Raw genomic sequence first — 16,529 nt, forward strand, 5'->3', positions numbered from 1 at the left:
CAATGTCAACCACCCATCCCATTCCTTCTTCCTCTCTATCACACATCTTCCGGCCTGCCTTTTGCACTTGACCAAATATAAACTTGATATTTCTTGGCAGACGGACAGGTTGCAACAGGGAGGAGTCTCACAGTTCTGTTCAGTCCAGGACAGGCTGAAGGACAAACAGACACAAAGGTGCAGGAAGAGAAAAGGACAAAAGACTGACCAACAAAATTAAAGGTGAGTTAAACTTTTTGGATAAAGAACAGAAAGTTTTTACAGGTTTTATGGTATTTGTTTAATTTTTGCTTCCCAAGTGTTTCCCATTTCAGATCACCAGTAATATCAACTGGCCTATGGCATGGCTTCTGTCTGTTTTTAAACTTTACTTTTCATTTAGGTATTTAAAACACAATATTTATCAAATGTATTTGACTTCATTTGAAAATGACTAGGTTAGACATTTACTGTCAGTTAACATGTATTGTGAGCCATTTTAATGGGATATCTTATTTATGAAGGTTTATTGAGAGCTGTAGCTTGACCTACTTACTGTTGCTGGGGTAGAGGAGCCACAATACAAACCTTTAACATGGATAACGTGTGGGCCTGGACCTGATAATTTCATCTTGTCTATAGGGTGTAATAAATTACCTTGAAATATAATAGCACTTTTCTAAAAGGAATAAATCTACTCATCTGAACATAGCCTACTGCCTCTCTGTCTACACAAACATAGAAACTAATTCCCAGTTCTATCCTCTGTCCATTGGTTTAAGAGTTGTCTGTCTGTACTCCACAGGAATGGCGTCTCCTGCATCGATGGCGGCCCGCAGGGTATTATCTGCTGCATCACACGCAGGCCATGAGGGAGGATCAGGTGTGTGTAATGTACTTAACTCTTCTCATATTGTGTTCTATATTCTGTGCCCTACTGCCTGCACCTTTTGTGTTCAGTTGGGCTTCTGGGTTTAACATTAACAGAGGTTTGTGGAAAGTTGGCAGTCTTCCTCTTACATTCATTAAATGTTTGTGCTCTGCTGTATTTAGGCCTGTCAGGTGACTTACAAATGTATCATATTGTAATTGAGGTGCTTCTGTCCTGCATGTCAGAGCCTGAGACAAGGAACCAAGGCGGAGTCGCTGAAATCTGAAATGGATCATCAGTGTTTTGGAGCTGCTCTGTTACTTAGTTATGCTGGTGTTGTGATGTACCCAAGCCTTGATAACTCAGGGTCACACAGAACCGTTGAGTCTGATCTAGCGGAAATGGTTTGACCTCCACAGCTAGGACCTGGAAGATCCTGTCGTTTGTGTTGGCCCTACCTGGTGTGGCCGTCTGCATCGCCAACGCCTACATGAAGATGCAGCAGCACTCCCATGAACCCCCTGAGTTTGTTGCCTACTCACACCTTCACATCCGCACCAAGGTGATACAGGAGGCACTCTGATAACCAACAGACCACCACTCACACCATCATCTACATGTTAGATTGGTGTAGTAATGATGTCCTTCTGAACATAGGTCTAGTTTTATCCAATTCATCCTGAACATGAAACAACTTCTCTTTCAGAAATGGCCCTGGGGTGATGGCAACCACTCTCTTCCACAACCCTCATGAAAATGCTCTTCCTGAGGGCTGTGAGGGCCCCGCCACTAGGAAACCTAACTCTATGCTGATCATCCACCTTCCTGATTGCTACGTGCTGAATAGCTCTAATGAACCTGGTATTATGCTACTGACCAAGGGGGCCAGTGGTGGGACTGTGGTGCTCCCAGTCAGACAGAAATAAAAAAACATACTACTTTTACTGTATCACACACAGTGGCTTCTCATTTCTTTACCTCCAACTGTCTGATATTATGTAAGATGAATGGAACTAGTATGTAAACATACATATATTCCAGTTCTGAACGCCAAACATACATTGAGGACAAGACAGACCAACACAGACGTTGGCTGTGCGTAGTGGGTGTGGCCTTGGCTCTTACCACAGAACATTGGCTGTCATTTTCTGTTCATTTCCCGACAATTCTACATGTTGAATCACCACTGTTCGTCTGAGCACCGAAAGCAGGTGACCTACTGCGCATAGTCAACATTGGGTGTTGATCTGTCTTGTCCTTTAGATACAGTATTCCTTTTCAGACAGGACAAAGAGAAAGACGTCTAAACAGATTTATTGAGGAGCGTGGATTCACATGAGGGGAGTGGCTGATCTCTGTTATCGCCACCTTGCAGCTACTCCTAAAGTTCACTTTATTTACAGCATATACAACATGGCACCCACCCTGATTATTAGAGTCATCCAAGTCAATACAGGACATTTACAGGACAGCTGTGTATATTTCAAAATCAAACTGAAAATATAAAAAAGTTAACATTACATGCAACAAAAGTATTTAGCATATTTACATTATGCCAATATGTTTTAATTATAATACAACTTAATTTACAGTGCACCATGAGATCATTATTTTCCTCATGATTCACTGTCTGAGAACCCATCCAGTTAAATGGCAGCATGACTCCTTTAAATATAAATGTACTATTCTGAAGAAAATCATTCAAACTTCAATTACTTTGTAAACAAACAATATTAGAATATAAAGGTTATTTGTTGTGAGACAAAGACAGATATTCACAAGGAAGGAAGGCTAATCATGTGCCAAGACTTCACAATGACAAAACGTAAACTCTCCAGTGTCATTGAGAGACAATCACATGATCTCATACCATCCCTAATAATCTATTTGATCCTCTGTTTCTCATCCTCCATCCCCACCCAACACCCTCTTCCTCCTAGCCCTCCCCTCTCAGCTCAGGGCCATGGTGGCCAGACTCACTAGGTCATGTTTCAGAGTCTCTGTACAGTCTGCCTCTCTAGCCAGTCTGCGCAGGCAGTCTGCAGCCAGGGAAGAAGGGCGGGGCTGGGAGAAGCCCTGAGAGCCCAGCAGTAGGGACAGGCAGGCCCTGCCCAGTCCAGGATAGCTGTACCGTTGGGAAACCAATACACCTTGAGTAGGAGGGTCCATCTGCCAGGACCAACTTTAGAGTCCTGTGAAGAATCCGCAACCTTCTGTGTGTTTGAAACAGTCCTCAGTTTAGAACGTCTTTTGCAGCACTTTGAGGCAGAACTTGATTTCAGCGGATTGACACAGTCTCCAGTCCTGAGAGTTGTCGGTTAGTGCACTAATGCCCTTCTGGCCTGGTCCAGGAGCAGAGTGCCGGCTTCCCCAGTCTGCTGACAGGGTTGGAGTCCTGAGCCATGTAGTGACTCAGCCTGGCCTGCTGTCACTGTGGGGCCAAGGAGCTCTGTCTGGGCCTCAGAACCCACTCAACTCTAGTCAGATGTGCGGTTTGCCCAGGCTCTGCGTCAGCAGACTCTCCCTCTGATCCATATTGGTCCATGTTAGATGGAGGCTTTTGCCAACATCTGCAATTAAACCAGCATTCTTGGCAGTGCAGGACAGCAAAGACACACACAGATCCTCCACCTCCTCTGCAACTCTGTCACCAAAAACCTACAGGCCCCCATCATCGTCTCCCAGCTAGGGGGTCTTCTGAAGCTCCCTGTGCCTCTGGTGAGGGTTCTTCTGCCCGTCTCGCCAGACACTCCAGCCCTCAGAGGCCAAGGATCCCAAAATCTGGCCTCCTCTGCCTTCTCTCTCGTCTCATCCTCTGTTCCTCTGCAGTCTCTCCGTCCTTGTTCAGGCGACAGCCATGCAGATAGTGCAGTACAGGTAGCAGCATGCCTTGGCTCACATCCCTGATGGGGGATGGCCTCCCCAGATTCTCCCTTTTTTTTGGGCCTCTCCAAAGCTCCCTCAACAGGGCCTGAAGTACTCTGCCCCACCACCTCAGTTCCTCGGCCCCAGCCACTGCTTCCCCTATTGGCTGACACCTGGCTCCCATCGTCCAGCAGGAAGATGGAGAGTCAAAGGTTGAGTCATTGTAAGGGACGAATATTGACCAGACGTAGGCTTTTTAAGGGAGGGGTGAAGCTTTACCGGTTTGTGAGACTGACAGGGGTTTGATAGGGACTGAGTACCCTGCACCTTCTTTAGCCAGTACTGTTTTGGGGCAACCCATCAGACTAGAGAGGCATCAATCAGCAGGGGAGAAATATAGAGAGTGGAGCTGGGGGGCGGAGACATGTTGCGTTGAGTTGAGACAATCTGAGAGGGAGTCGTCGGCATTCACTGGTGTGATGGTCTTCCTCTTCCTCGTCCTCATTACATCCAAGGGCTCCAGAGCCAAGAGTAGACCACCGTTGTCTCAGAAGAAGTTTCTTCAAGAGAACCTTGTTACTGTTAGGGAATACAAGTTGATGTCAGATTACAGTTGGTATACATTTCATAACATTCCACCAGTGCCATTTCACACAAGACAATTTGGCTTACCCATTTACTAGTAGAGACAGAGCACAGTTCAACTTGTCTGACTCTGAGCCTGACAGAATCCCATGGCTCAGGACTCCAGAACCAAATCCAGACTCACACTGAACACGAGATTACTAAGCAGAGCAAGACCTAAACACATGCATAAAAAATTATACCCCAAAATTTACAGCAGTACTATTACATAAAACTAAAAACCAAACTTTATGATCAAGTACATCAATTAAACTTACCAAGCTGTTTCACTTTGGCCTTGACCCTATCAGTCTACACTCTCTCCAGCTCCCCAACTCCAGGGTCACTCCTCTCTGGACCAGGTGATGGCGGATCAGAGCCACTGAGCCAGTCCTGACCAGCGCCTGCAGACAGTTGGGGTTGCAGCTCAGCCGCACAGCATGCGGAAGCACCTGCCGCTGGGGTCCTGATGCTGGCTGAGAGTAGAACAGTAGCCAGATGATGCCTGAGTTGACCAGAGCAGCGCTGGGGTCCGTGGCGTGAGAGAAGCGTGAGAGCAGCAGCAGGATGAGACTCTGGGGCCCAAGGCTCCAGGGTGGTAGGGGTGGTGATAGGCCTGTGGTCGGGACACTGTGGGAGGGGTGTCGGCAGCACACTGGAGCCGGGTGGTTGAGGGGACACGTGGCCTTTTCCGTGGAGGGGAGGAGAACTTTGATGGGGGAGAAGTAGAGGTACAGGATAGTGAGAATGGAGGTAGGGCCAGGCTGGGCTTGAGGAATGGAGAGCTGGAGGGGTAGAGGAGCCAGGCTGGGCTTGGGGGTGGAGGTAGAGGAGCCGGGCTGGGCTTGGGGGTGGAGGTAGAGGAGTCGGGCTGGGCTTGGGGGTGGAGGTAGAGGAGTCGGGGGTGGAGGTAGAGGAGCTGGGCTGGGCTCGGGGGTGGAGGTAGAGGAGCTGGGCTGGGCTCGGGGGTGGAGGTAGAGGAGCTGGGCTGGGCTCGGGGTGGAGGTAGAGGAGCTGGGCTGGGCTCGGGGGTGGAGGTAGAGAAGGGCAGAGGGACACAGGGAGACAGATCAGCGGTTTTTGAGGGAGATGACATGTGGACCTGAGCTGGAGAACTCATTGAGGTAGATGGGGTGGATTGACTCAGAGATTTGGGTGCGGATAAGGGAGTGGAGGAAGGTAGTGAGCTGGTAGGAGATAAGCATTTTAAAGGGGAATGACAGTCAGTGGAAGAGGTTTGGGGAGAAGAAGAGGATATGAAGACTCCCCAATCTCCCTCCGTGCCTCCAGAAGAGTCAAGAAGATCCCCCTCAGAGGAGATCAACCCTTCAGACACCAACCAGGACCTGGAGGAGCAGCAATAGGACAGGTCAGATAACCATTTTTACAAAACTCAAGTAATTCACAGGTGCACAAACTCAGAGGGGGCAAAGGTGAGTCTGTTCACTCACCTCAGGCTAAGAAAGCTGGATGACCCAAGGACATGCTCCTTCCCCATCTCCTCTTTCCTGTTCCCCTCTGGGGGAGGGAAGTCAAATGAGTCGAAACATGACGTAGACAGCAGCTCTGACGCAAACATGGTAGAGGTGAGGCTCACATCCATCTTCCCAGCAGATGGCTCCTCACCTTTAGCCAGCTCCACTAACCGAGCAACTAGCAGGGGGACTATTCCCAATTCTTGTAAATGTTCCAGGGCAGCTTCGTCATAGACAAAGTCAACACAGGCCAGAATGACCAATCGGTCGAGGGGGTGGCTCCGATGGACACCAAGGAAGCCAATCAACACCTCCAGACCGCCGCTCTCCTTCACTTTGGCCCGGTTCACTGCCTCTTTGCAGCATAAGCAGAGAGCCTTGAGGAACACTCCAGACTTCAGGCCGTCCTTCTTGACCTCCTCCGTAAACTTCTGGATTACCCCCAGGGAACCCACCAGAGGACGAAGCAGCCTTGAGTGCACATGTTGGCCAGGGGTTTTCAACGCAAGCCTCTCAAAGGTTTAGCGGCCTCTCCCGAAGCCATGACACCTAGCTGTTTGGGAACCCCAGATCGGGACACCTCTCTAGCACACTCTACACCACAGCTCCTGGTGAGCTCATGGAGGGGTCCGGAGTGCTGCTCTCCTCAGCCAGAGGGTACTCTGGAGCAATGAGCGGGGCGAGAGCAGTCAGAGTACCCTGGGTGAGCAGTAAAAAGGCGGGCTTGAGGGGGTGCCTGCAAGGTAGGAGGAGGGCACGGGCAGCCGACTTGAGCTGGCACTAGTTTAGAGGAAGGGGCGCGCCAGTGGGTCATCAGAGGGAGGGGATGGGGACAGATGCAAGAGAGACGCAGAGGAGCAGGAGTGGAACACCACCTGTGCCGAAACAGAAAAGCAATTATTTTTCAGGGGACAAAAATCTAATGTTCAACTTATACAGTACCAGTCAAAGGTTTGGACACAATTCTACTCATTCAAGGGTTTTTCTTTATTTTTACTATATTGTAGAATAATAGTGAAGACATCAAAACTATGAAAGAACACATATGGAATCATGTAGTAACCATAAAAGTGTTAAACAAATCAAAATACATTTTATATTTGAGATTCTTCAAAATAGCCACCCTTTGCCAAGTGTGTGCAAAGCTGTCAAGGCATTCTCTCAACCAGCTTCATGAGGCATTCACCTGCAAGCCAGCTTCACTTAGCAGATGCGAGTTGTTAAAGTTAATCAGCGAATTACAGTCCTTCTTAATGCGTTTGAGCCAATCAGTTGTGTTGTGACAAAGTAGTGGTGTATGCAGAAGATACCCCTATTTGGTTAAAAAAACAAGTCCATATTATGGCAAGAACAGCTCAAATAAGCAAAGAGCAATAACAGTCTTTAATACATTACATTTACATTTAAGTCATTTAGCAGACGCTCTTATCCAGAGCGACTTACAAATTGGTGCATTCACCTTATGACATCCAGTGGAACAGCCACTTTACAATAGTGCATCTAAATCTTTTAAGGGGGTGAGAAGGATTACTTTATCCTATCCTAGGTATTCCTTAAAGAGGTGGGGTTTCAGGTGTCTCCGGAAGGTGGTGATTGACTCCGCTGTCCTGGCGTCGTGAGGGAGTTTGTTCCACCATTGGGGGGCCAGAGCAGCGAACAGTTTTGACTGGGCTGAGCGGGAACTGTACTTCCTTAGTGGTAGGGAGGCGAGCAGGCCAGAGGTGGATGAACGCAGTGCCCTTGTTTGGGTGTAGGGCCTGATCAGAGCCTGGAGGTACTGAGGTGCCGTTCCCCTCACAGCTCCGTAGGCAAGCACCATGGTCTAATAGAACTTTAAGACATGAAGGTCAGTCAATCCAGATACCTTTTAAAGTTCTTGAAATTTTCTCAAGTGCAGTCACAAAAACCATCAAGCGCTATGATGAAACTGGCTCTCATGAGGACCACCACAGGAAAGGAAGATCCAGAGTTACCTCTGCTGCAGAGAATAAGTTCATTAACTTCTTGGTGACAGGGGGCAGTATTTTCACATCCGGATGAAATGAATGCCCAAATTCAACTGCCTGCTACTCATCCCCTGAAGATAAGATATGCATATTATTAGTAGATTTGGATAGACTCTGGGACTCCAGATTTCTAAGGGACCTTCTTGCAGTTCCTAGCGCTTCCACTGGATGTCAACAGTCTTTAGAAATTGGTTGAGGTTTTTCCTTTGTAATGAAGAAGTACAGCCATCTTGAACGAGGGTCACTTGAAGTGTACTGTTACGATAGAGGTGCATGACCAGAAAGCTAGCTACAGTTTGTTTTCCTCCTGTATTGAACACAGATCATCCCGTCTTCAATTTTATCGATTATTTACTTTAAAAAATACCCGAAGTTGTATTACAAAAGTAGTTTAAAAAGTTTTGGCAAAGTTTACAGGTAACTTTTGAGATATTTTGTCGTCACGTTGCGCAAGTTGGAACCGGTGTTTTTCTGGATCAAACGCGCCAAATAAATGGACATTTTGTATATATATTGACGGAATTAATCGAACAAAAGGACCATTTGTGATGTTTATGGGACATATTGGAGTGCCAACAAAAGAAGCTTGTCCAAGGTAAGGCATGAATTATATTTTTATTTATGCGTTTTGTGTCGTGCCTGCAGGATTGAAATATGCTTCTCTCTCTTTGTTTACGGAAGTGCTATCCTCAGATAATAGCATCGTTTTGCTTTCGCCGAAAAGCCTTTTTGAAATCTGACATGTTGGCTGGATTCACAAGTGTAGCTTTAATTTGCTATCTTGCATGTGTGATTTAATGAAAGTTTGATTTTTATAGTAATTTATTTGAATTTGGCGCTCTGCATTTTGCCTGGCTTTTGGCCAGGTGGGACGCTAGCATCCCACATATCCCAGAGAGGTTAAGAGTCACCATCCTCAGAAATTGCAGCCCAAATAAGTGCTTCAGAGTACAAGTAAGACATCTCAACATTAACTGTTCAGAGACTGCATGAAATCAGGCCTTCATGATCAAATTGCTGCAAAGAAACCACTACTAAAGGGCCACTAAGATGAGACTTGGGCAAAGAAACACGAGCAATGCACTTCAAAAAGGTCTTCAAAAGCCAAACAGATTACCGACCATTTCAAATCCCACCGTACCTTCTCCGCTATGCAACCTGGTTTCAGAGCTGGTCATGGGTGCACCTCAGCCACGCTCAAGGTTCTAAACGTCATCATAACCGCCATCGATAAGAGACATTACTGTGCAGCCGTATTCATCGACCTGGCCAAGGCTTTCGACTCTGTCAAACACAACATTCTTATTGACAGACTCGACAGCCTTGGTTTCTCAAATGATTGCCTCGCCTGGTTTACCAACTACTTCTCAGACGGAGTTCAGTGTGTCAAATCGGAGGGCCTGTTGTCCGGACCTCTGGCTGTCTCTATGGGGGTGCCACAGGGTTCAATCCTCGGGTCGACTCTCTTCTCTGTATACATCACTGATGCTGCTCTTGGTGCTGGTGATTCTCTGGTACACCTCTACGCAGAGGACACCATTCTGTATACTTCTGACCCCTCTTTGGACACCAGACACTAACCCCCAGACGAGCTTCAATGCCATACAACTCTCCTTCCGTGGCCTCCAACTGCTCTTAAAACGCAGGGGAAACTAAATGTATGCTATTCAACCGGTCACTGCCCGCACCTGCTAGCCCGTCCAGCATCATCACTACTCTGAACGGCTCTGACTTAGAATACGTGGACAACTACAAATACCTAGGTGTCTGGTTAGCCTGTAAACTCTCCTTCCAGACTCACATTAAGCATCTCCAATCCAAAATTAAATCTAGAATTGGCTTCCTATATCGCAACAAAGCATCCTTCACTCATGCTGCCAAACATACCCTCGTAAAACTGACCATCCTACCGATCCTCGACTTCGGTGATGTCATCTATAAAATAGCCTCCAAAACTCTACTCGACAAACTGGATGCAGTCTATCACAGTGTCATCCGTTTAGTCACCAAAGCCCCATACACTACCCACCATTGCGACCTGTACGCCCTCGTTGGTTGGCACTCGTTTCATACTCGTCGCCAAACCCACTGGCTACAGGTTATCTACAAGTTTCTGCTAGGTAAAGCCCCGCTAGGTAAATCTCAGCTCACTGGTTACCATAGCAGCACCCACTCGTAGCATGCGCTCCCGCAGGTATATCTCACTGGTCACTCCCAAAGCAAATTCCTCCTTTGGTTGTCTTTCCTTCCAGTTCTTTGCTGCCAATGACGGGAACGAACTGCAAAAATCTCTGAAGCTGGAGACTCACATCTCCCTCACTAGCTTTAAGCACCAGCTGTCAGAGCAGCTCACTGCACCTGTACATTGCCCATCTATCTGCCTCCCTCATCCCCATACAGTAAATATTTAGCTTGCTCCTTTGCACCCCATTATCTCTACTTGCACATTCATCTTCTGCACATCTACCATTCCAGTGTTTAATTGCTATATTGTAATTACTTCGCCAACATGTGATGGTGTGGGGGTGCTTTGCTGGTGACACGGTCAGTGATTTATTTAGAATTCAAGGCACACTTAACCAGCATAGCTACCACAGCATTCTGCTGCAATACACCATCCCATCAGGTTTGTGCTTAGTGGGACTATCATTTGTTTATCAACAGGACAGGTGAAGCTGGTTGAGAGAATGCAAAGAGTGTGCAAAACTGTCATTAAGGCAGCTACTTTGAAGAATAAAAAATACAAAATATATTTTCATTTGTTTAACACTTATGGTAACTCCGTGATTCCATATGTGTTATTTCATAATTTTGATGTCTTCCCTCTTATTCTACAATGTAGATAATAGTACAAATAAAGAGAAACCGTTTCAGAACTTTTGACTGGTACTGTACTACAAAACAAAAATACCATCAGAAAGTGATGTACAAACAAACAGACACAGGCAGCCAAAATCATTACAACATTTTTTTAAACTTACCGGCAGAGTGGATAAGTGTGGAACTCTCTGGGTCCATGGCCAAGTTCCCCAAGGCCCGGGCTGCTCTGTTCTGGATCGTCTCCATGGCTACATTCTTCTTCAAAATACACACTAAGAGAGGAAGAGCAAACTTACATTTCTGAAATTCTCACCATCATGTGAAATGAATGATTTAAACTTATTGTGATAGTCACTTGCCCACAATAGATATTCCATCAAGCCTCCTAACCTTTAGAGGGGAGAAAAACATTAAATATCATAATGTAAGTCACCACTGTCCAACTTTTCATACTAAACATTCATATTCAATCAATGTAAATGTGTAGCAGCCCTGATTTGTCCTACACCCTTCTGTCTCACCTCAACTCGTGTCTGTCTCTCAGTGCAGCAGTTAGCCAGGATGCTGAGAGCCAGGTCCAGAGTCTTCCTGGAACACTCAGGGTGCTTTAGCAGGTCCAGGAGAGTGCGCAGTCCACCCTGGCCTCGGAATCGAGCTATCCCACTGCTTCCTCCTTTAATGTGCTGTGTGCGGATGGCCACCAGTGCTCGCCACTGCCCAGCTTTGACCCTCTTGGCCAGCTGTCTGTGTCCACTGGTGTCCGGCCCTGCAGTGCCTGGTTTGTGGTCCTCAGCTGCTGCTCTCTCAGGTTTAGAGAGCTGTGACAGGCACCAGGTCAGAGAGGTCTCTGGGGAGGCTGAGGACACTTCTCTGGGGTTGCCTGCCCATGTCCCATGTTTCTGGATCCCTGGCACTGGCTTTGACGCCATGATGCCACTAATTGTCTCCAACCCACCTGCTCTTCTGCTTATCCTCACTAACAAGTCACTTCAGACAGAAAGTGATGACATGGATGATGACAGGGGGACTGAGGGGCAGAAATGTGGATCATTATTTTTGTGCATTTTACTTTTCAATTTTCTTAGGCTACATCATAAAGTTATACAGTATTAAACATGGTTAACAAATGATCTTCTCTAGTGTATTTTCATCTTAATCCATTTCCAAAGTTTGTCAAAAATTTCTGGAAATGAACAAAAAAATACTACAAATACCGGCATGACAAGTGGAAGAAATTACCCTTTGACCTAACTTCTCAGCAATGTTGCTGGGAGTTGAAGTTTGTCAACCTCTCGTCCACTCCCTAAAAAAACAGGCCTCTGTATGCGAGAAGGCCCAACAAACAATCACGATGCGTTATTGTGCGAACACAAGTGCTATAATCTATGTTTTTAAGTCCCATCTCAAGAGTAATAAAGTATTTGCAATGAGTAATTATTCCCACCGACATAATTAATTAAATCAAACGAAGAATAATCGCTTTAGCTAGCCGCTAACGCCATCTTTTAGCTGAACGATAAACAGGAGGCGCCACGAAAAGGGGGGAGGGATGTGTGAAGGGGTGGGTCGTTCTATTTAATCATGGGCCTTGTAGTCTCAGCTGTTTTACAACTATCAGAATTAAGTAATATTTCTCTATGAAAAATAACATTTCCCAAAACGTGTATAAATAACTCCTGGTTTCAAGCCATATCTATAGCAGCCGGTGATTGTTGTTAAGTAAGCTAAATAAATATTGTTTCGTTAGAACTATAAAAACTACATTTTCCATATTGCTCTACGATGCAATGGCTACGCTCACTGGGAGGTGCTGGAAACAAGTATGGGGTTGTTGTTATATTCATCGTTTTAGTTGATGCGGGGGAAAAGATAATCGCATGCCATAGCAGAGTTGTTAAATTATTGGTTTGAATTGCTTGTCATATCCTACTTCAAACACATTTTATTGTCACTGAGTAACACAATGGATATTATTGAGACGGTTGTAACAGAGAGTATTGAAGTAGATGAAACTCCAACGGCGTCCAGTTTGGCAACAGATAAATCGAAAGCAGGTCAGTGCAACTTGTCAGCAGATTGCATTCATCGTTATTTGCGAGGAGCTCGATGAGTTTGTGGTTTATCACAGATATTTATCAGAATAATTTGAATCGGCTCTCAAAGTTTCTCAGTAGGGCACGTTTCTGTAAACACACGGGCTACGAGGAAAACACCTGACAAATTAATAAACAACATTTAACAAAACGTCATTTATTTGTATCTCATTGTTTTTATATATACACATTTATCAACTTCCCTTCTCCAGAGTTTGTATGGACTTTACAAGCCACATGGGAACTTGTCCAAACCCGCCTCGAAATGGACCAGGACTTTGACCAGCCAGTGTGCAAGAAAAAGAAACTGTGGGAGACAGTGGCTGAGAGAGTGACTGCCAAGCTAAGAGCAGCTGGGAGCAAAGATGTCACAGTCAAGGCATATGAGTGTGATCTGAAGTGGCGTAACATGTTGGCCACATACAGGAAAAATGCTGAGAGGTCCAAGAGACTGGGGGCCCAGAGTGTCCACTGGGAGTTCTTCAAGGCCATGCATGAGGTCCTGGGGAAGAGTCGGGAGGAGATCGAGGCACAGCGCAGGTCCAAACTCAACGGGACCAAGCTGGGCAAGGCTATTGCCAGCAAGCGGTTTACCCCCATCCTTCCTACACCCTCCCTGACAGCTGCCCCCTTTGCTTCCAGGCCCCCCCAGGATGTCCTGCAGCTGTACATGGAGCTGCAGGAGAGGAAGATGAACATGTGGGCCCAGCAGAAGGCCCTGGAGGAGAGGAAGATAGAGGCCATCAATAATCTAGCCCGTGCAATCTCCAGTTTGTCTCACAGTCAAAACAACAGTTTCCAGCTGCCAGAGTAGCAGTACAGCACACCCGAGCAGAGGAGTTCTCATGGAACTAAAAACTTTTGGATTTTGTGTAATATATAGAAGCTTGTGCATAGAATGAAAGACATCATGCAAATGTTTCTTAAGCGTTCAACCATTCAGCTACTTTGTGTTGTTATGATTTGTCATTGTATACGTTTTTATTATGCTATAATAACACCATTTGACAAAGGAGTTCACTGCAGGAATTCCCTGTAATACCTGTGAATGAGAAGAAGGCTACACGGGGCATATTGTACATAGATCTGCCATAGGATACAAATAATCCTACATATGTATAAAATACAAGATATTGCTGTGATACTCTTCCTTTTAACAGCATTTATATTGTATATTTTATTATCTCAATACAAACACAATTATAAATCACTTTATGTACTTCCAGAATCCAACTCTTTGTACAGCAAATCTGCGATGGCTTCCCTTCTCCTCACACCCTCCTCATCACACTCCCCCTCTCCCTCCTGTGTCCCTGCCTCCCTCTCAACCTGTCCGTTGACCACTTTCCCCATGTCCAGAAATACATTGTGGAGTATGCAAGCAGTAAGCACAACTGCTTTGGCTCTTTCATAGTTCCCCATGTCCAAATACCTGAGCCTTTCAAACCTGGCTTTCAGGTCAGCCACAGCCTGGTCCAGGAGGTAAAAATGGGCTTCCAGGGACCTGTTGTAAAGATTTCCCTGGGGCCACGACCCACTACATACGGGGTCAATATCTGGGCAGAGGCTGGATATCCAACTCGAGCCACTCGGCAGGTCCCCAGGGGCATCATCTCAGGGAGCTGTTTGAGTTTGTCCCTCAGAGCACTGGCTCTATCCAGGTCTGATCCCTTGCTGATTCTGCAGTGTATCAACCTGCCTGTATGGTTACACACCAGCTCCAGGTTCAGCCAGGAGTCGGGATGGGCCTCCTTCATCCTCTTTACCTCTGGCATCATGCTCTCCACATCCTGTTTGCCAATGGGCAGGCGGATGGGGATGCGGGTGTGCCCCAAGACTCCCAGGACCCTGGGGACGCCCTTCTCTTCCAAGCCCTTGGCTTTCCCCAGCAGGCTGGAGAGGGGGAGAGGTTTTCAACAGCCTCAATGCCTGGAGGAGAGAAGGACCAGAAACAAACACAGGTGTTTGTCAGGATATTGTAATTCAGTGATATTCTGCAGTGAGGTTGCCCCCCCCAAAAAAATAATAATAATAATGTATGGGACAATATACAAACGTTTTTGTGAAAGATAATTGGAAAACATTTCTTGAGTAAATGTATTGATGCCTTTTCATTTTGAAGTTAATGCAATTAATTGAAGGTTATTTGTTGATGTAAAAATCTAAATTGACTGATTTTAAGGTTGTGTCATCCGATTTGGGGTGGTAAGAAATTATTTGGGGGGGAAATGGGGTCCCCAGAAATACTGGCGGATAAAATGGGGTCCCTGCTGAAAAAGTTTGTATAACACTTGTAATTGATCCACATTGAACAGCAGTCTACATACCAGTCGGCCATCTAATTTGTTGGTCCTCAAGTGTGTTCACACGCTCACAAAAGGAAAAGAAGATCCTATGAATATTTCCTTTTTCCAGGCGGAAGCTGGTAGACACAGAGCGATAGCTGAGGCGCTTGGAGAGGAGGGTGAGGGACAGGAGAACAGTGTGGGACAGGGATAAGCGGGCACGTCCTGCCATACGGCTCTGATTGTATCTTGAGTTTGAATTCTGGAGGAGATCTGTAATGTACTGAGAGATGAAAAGAAACATAAATCAGATCTGTGCATGCAAATGAACCAAATGGTGTCATCTCAAATCTGCATTAGTGTGGGGATGGAAAAATAGATCAAGCCACAACAATGAAGAAAAGTAGCCTACTGAAGGCTACCTGAACTGCAGCGTTTTCCTCAACATCAGTTAACGGTTGAGATTCAGACTCCTCTTCTACATGAGAAAGTGTTGTAAATTCTGTTGTTGACCGAATTTGGTGTTTCTGTTGAGGTTCTTCCACCAGCTGAGACAGTTGTAGGTAGATTGGTCCAGGCTGGTCCTGAACCTTTGCTAGAAGGTCAGCTTCCAGAATTTCTTCCACTGTTCGGTCCAATCGTTGCTCCAGTTCGTCTTGAGAAAGAGGCTCCCATTCACGCTGCATCATTTCGAGTACAGCTCGACCAGCCGACTCAACATAATTATTATCCATGCGTGTGCGTGGTGCTGAGCGCAGTGGAAAAAGTTTGATAGAGGACCACCGAAACGGTAACGTTATCCTGAATACCGTATTTAATATTTTGTTTTGCTGATTCACTCCTTTAAATAGTTTATGGATAATGCCATGATTGTTCAGAACTTGGTCTGCCAACACACTAAATTACAGGCTAGCTAGCGATCTAAAATGTATAATACAGGGTCATTTATTATCACAAATACTGGTAACTAAACTAGCTAATTTAGTAAAGTGGCTATTATTGCATTATATCGAACTAGCTTGCTAATCCACTATGTACACCTCGGTAATTGTGTAGATTGCTTAAATTAGATACCTGAGATGCAAATACATTAGATAGCTGAATATTTGTTCTGTCTAGCTAGGTAGCTCTCATCCATCCTGCTAAAAACAAAAAATAGTATATTCTTCTTTAAAGTTTTATGGCAGACTACACCTATTGGTGTATTGCCGCCATCTACTGTACGGTGTCGTCTTTGATATTATTGCAGTACGAACTATTGCGGTGGTGGAAAAGTACTCAATTGTCATACTTAAGTAAAAGTAAAGATATCTTAATAAAAAATGAATAAAAATGAAAGTCACCCAGTAAAATACTACAAAAGTATTTGGTTAATATACTTAAGTATCAAAAGGAAATGGAATTTCTAAAATGCACTTAAGTAACATAAGTAAAAGTATCAATTCAAGTAAGAAAATATCTTAATAGAAAATGACTAAAAGTGAAACTTCCTTATATTAAGAAAACCAGAA

General features: G+C 45.5%; 4 protein-coding genes and 1 pseudogene across 5 annotated transcripts in view; 2 read left to right on the forward strand and 3 right to left on the reverse strand.

The window, feature by feature from the left end:
- LOC118372550 (elongin-B) overlaps nucleotides 1-16,529 on the reverse strand; it is a 47,776-nt gene that overhangs the window by 26,380 nt on the left and 4,867 nt on the right. The gene's annotated exons all lie outside the window — the stretch shown is intronic.
- Nucleotides 90-3,932, forward strand: LOC127930379 (uncharacterized; annotated as a pseudogene).
- Nucleotides 6,628-12,186, reverse strand: LOC127929936 (armadillo repeat-containing protein 5-like). Its single transcript, XM_052518295.1, has 5 exons — nucleotides 11,880-12,186; nucleotides 11,162-11,667; nucleotides 11,000-11,030; nucleotides 10,802-10,912; nucleotides 6,628-6,689 (listed from the first exon to the last, which is right to left on the reverse strand). Exons 2-5 carry the CDS (start codon nucleotides 11,567-11,569, stop codon nucleotides 6,628-6,630), a joined length of 612 nt encoding a protein of 203 aa, XP_052374255.1. The 5' UTR covers nucleotides 11,570-11,667; nucleotides 11,880-12,186.
- Nucleotides 12,434-13,961, forward strand: LOC118372888 (uncharacterized). Its single transcript, XM_035758920.2, has 2 exons — nucleotides 12,434-12,694; nucleotides 12,946-13,961. The coding sequence occupies exons 1-2, from the start codon at nucleotides 12,604-12,606 to the stop codon at nucleotides 13,545-13,547; spliced, it is 693 nt and encodes a 230-aa protein (XP_035614813.2). The 5' UTR covers nucleotides 12,434-12,603; the 3' UTR covers nucleotides 13,548-13,961.
- Nucleotides 13,881-16,137, reverse strand: LOC127930077 (uncharacterized). The gene is made up of 3 exons (XM_052519180.1): nucleotides 15,441-16,137; nucleotides 15,061-15,301; nucleotides 13,881-14,662 (listed from the first exon to the last, which is right to left on the reverse strand). Exons 1-3 carry the CDS (start codon nucleotides 15,750-15,752, stop codon nucleotides 14,508-14,510), a joined length of 708 nt encoding a protein of 235 aa, XP_052375140.1. The 5' UTR covers nucleotides 15,753-16,137; the 3' UTR covers nucleotides 13,881-14,507.

This window comes from Oncorhynchus keta, chromosome 5, assembly GCF_023373465.1.
Source record: "Oncorhynchus keta strain PuntledgeMale-10-30-2019 chromosome 5, Oket_V2, whole genome shotgun sequence".
Taxonomy (NCBI): Eukaryota; Metazoa; Chordata; class Actinopteri; order Salmoniformes; family Salmonidae; genus Oncorhynchus; species Oncorhynchus keta.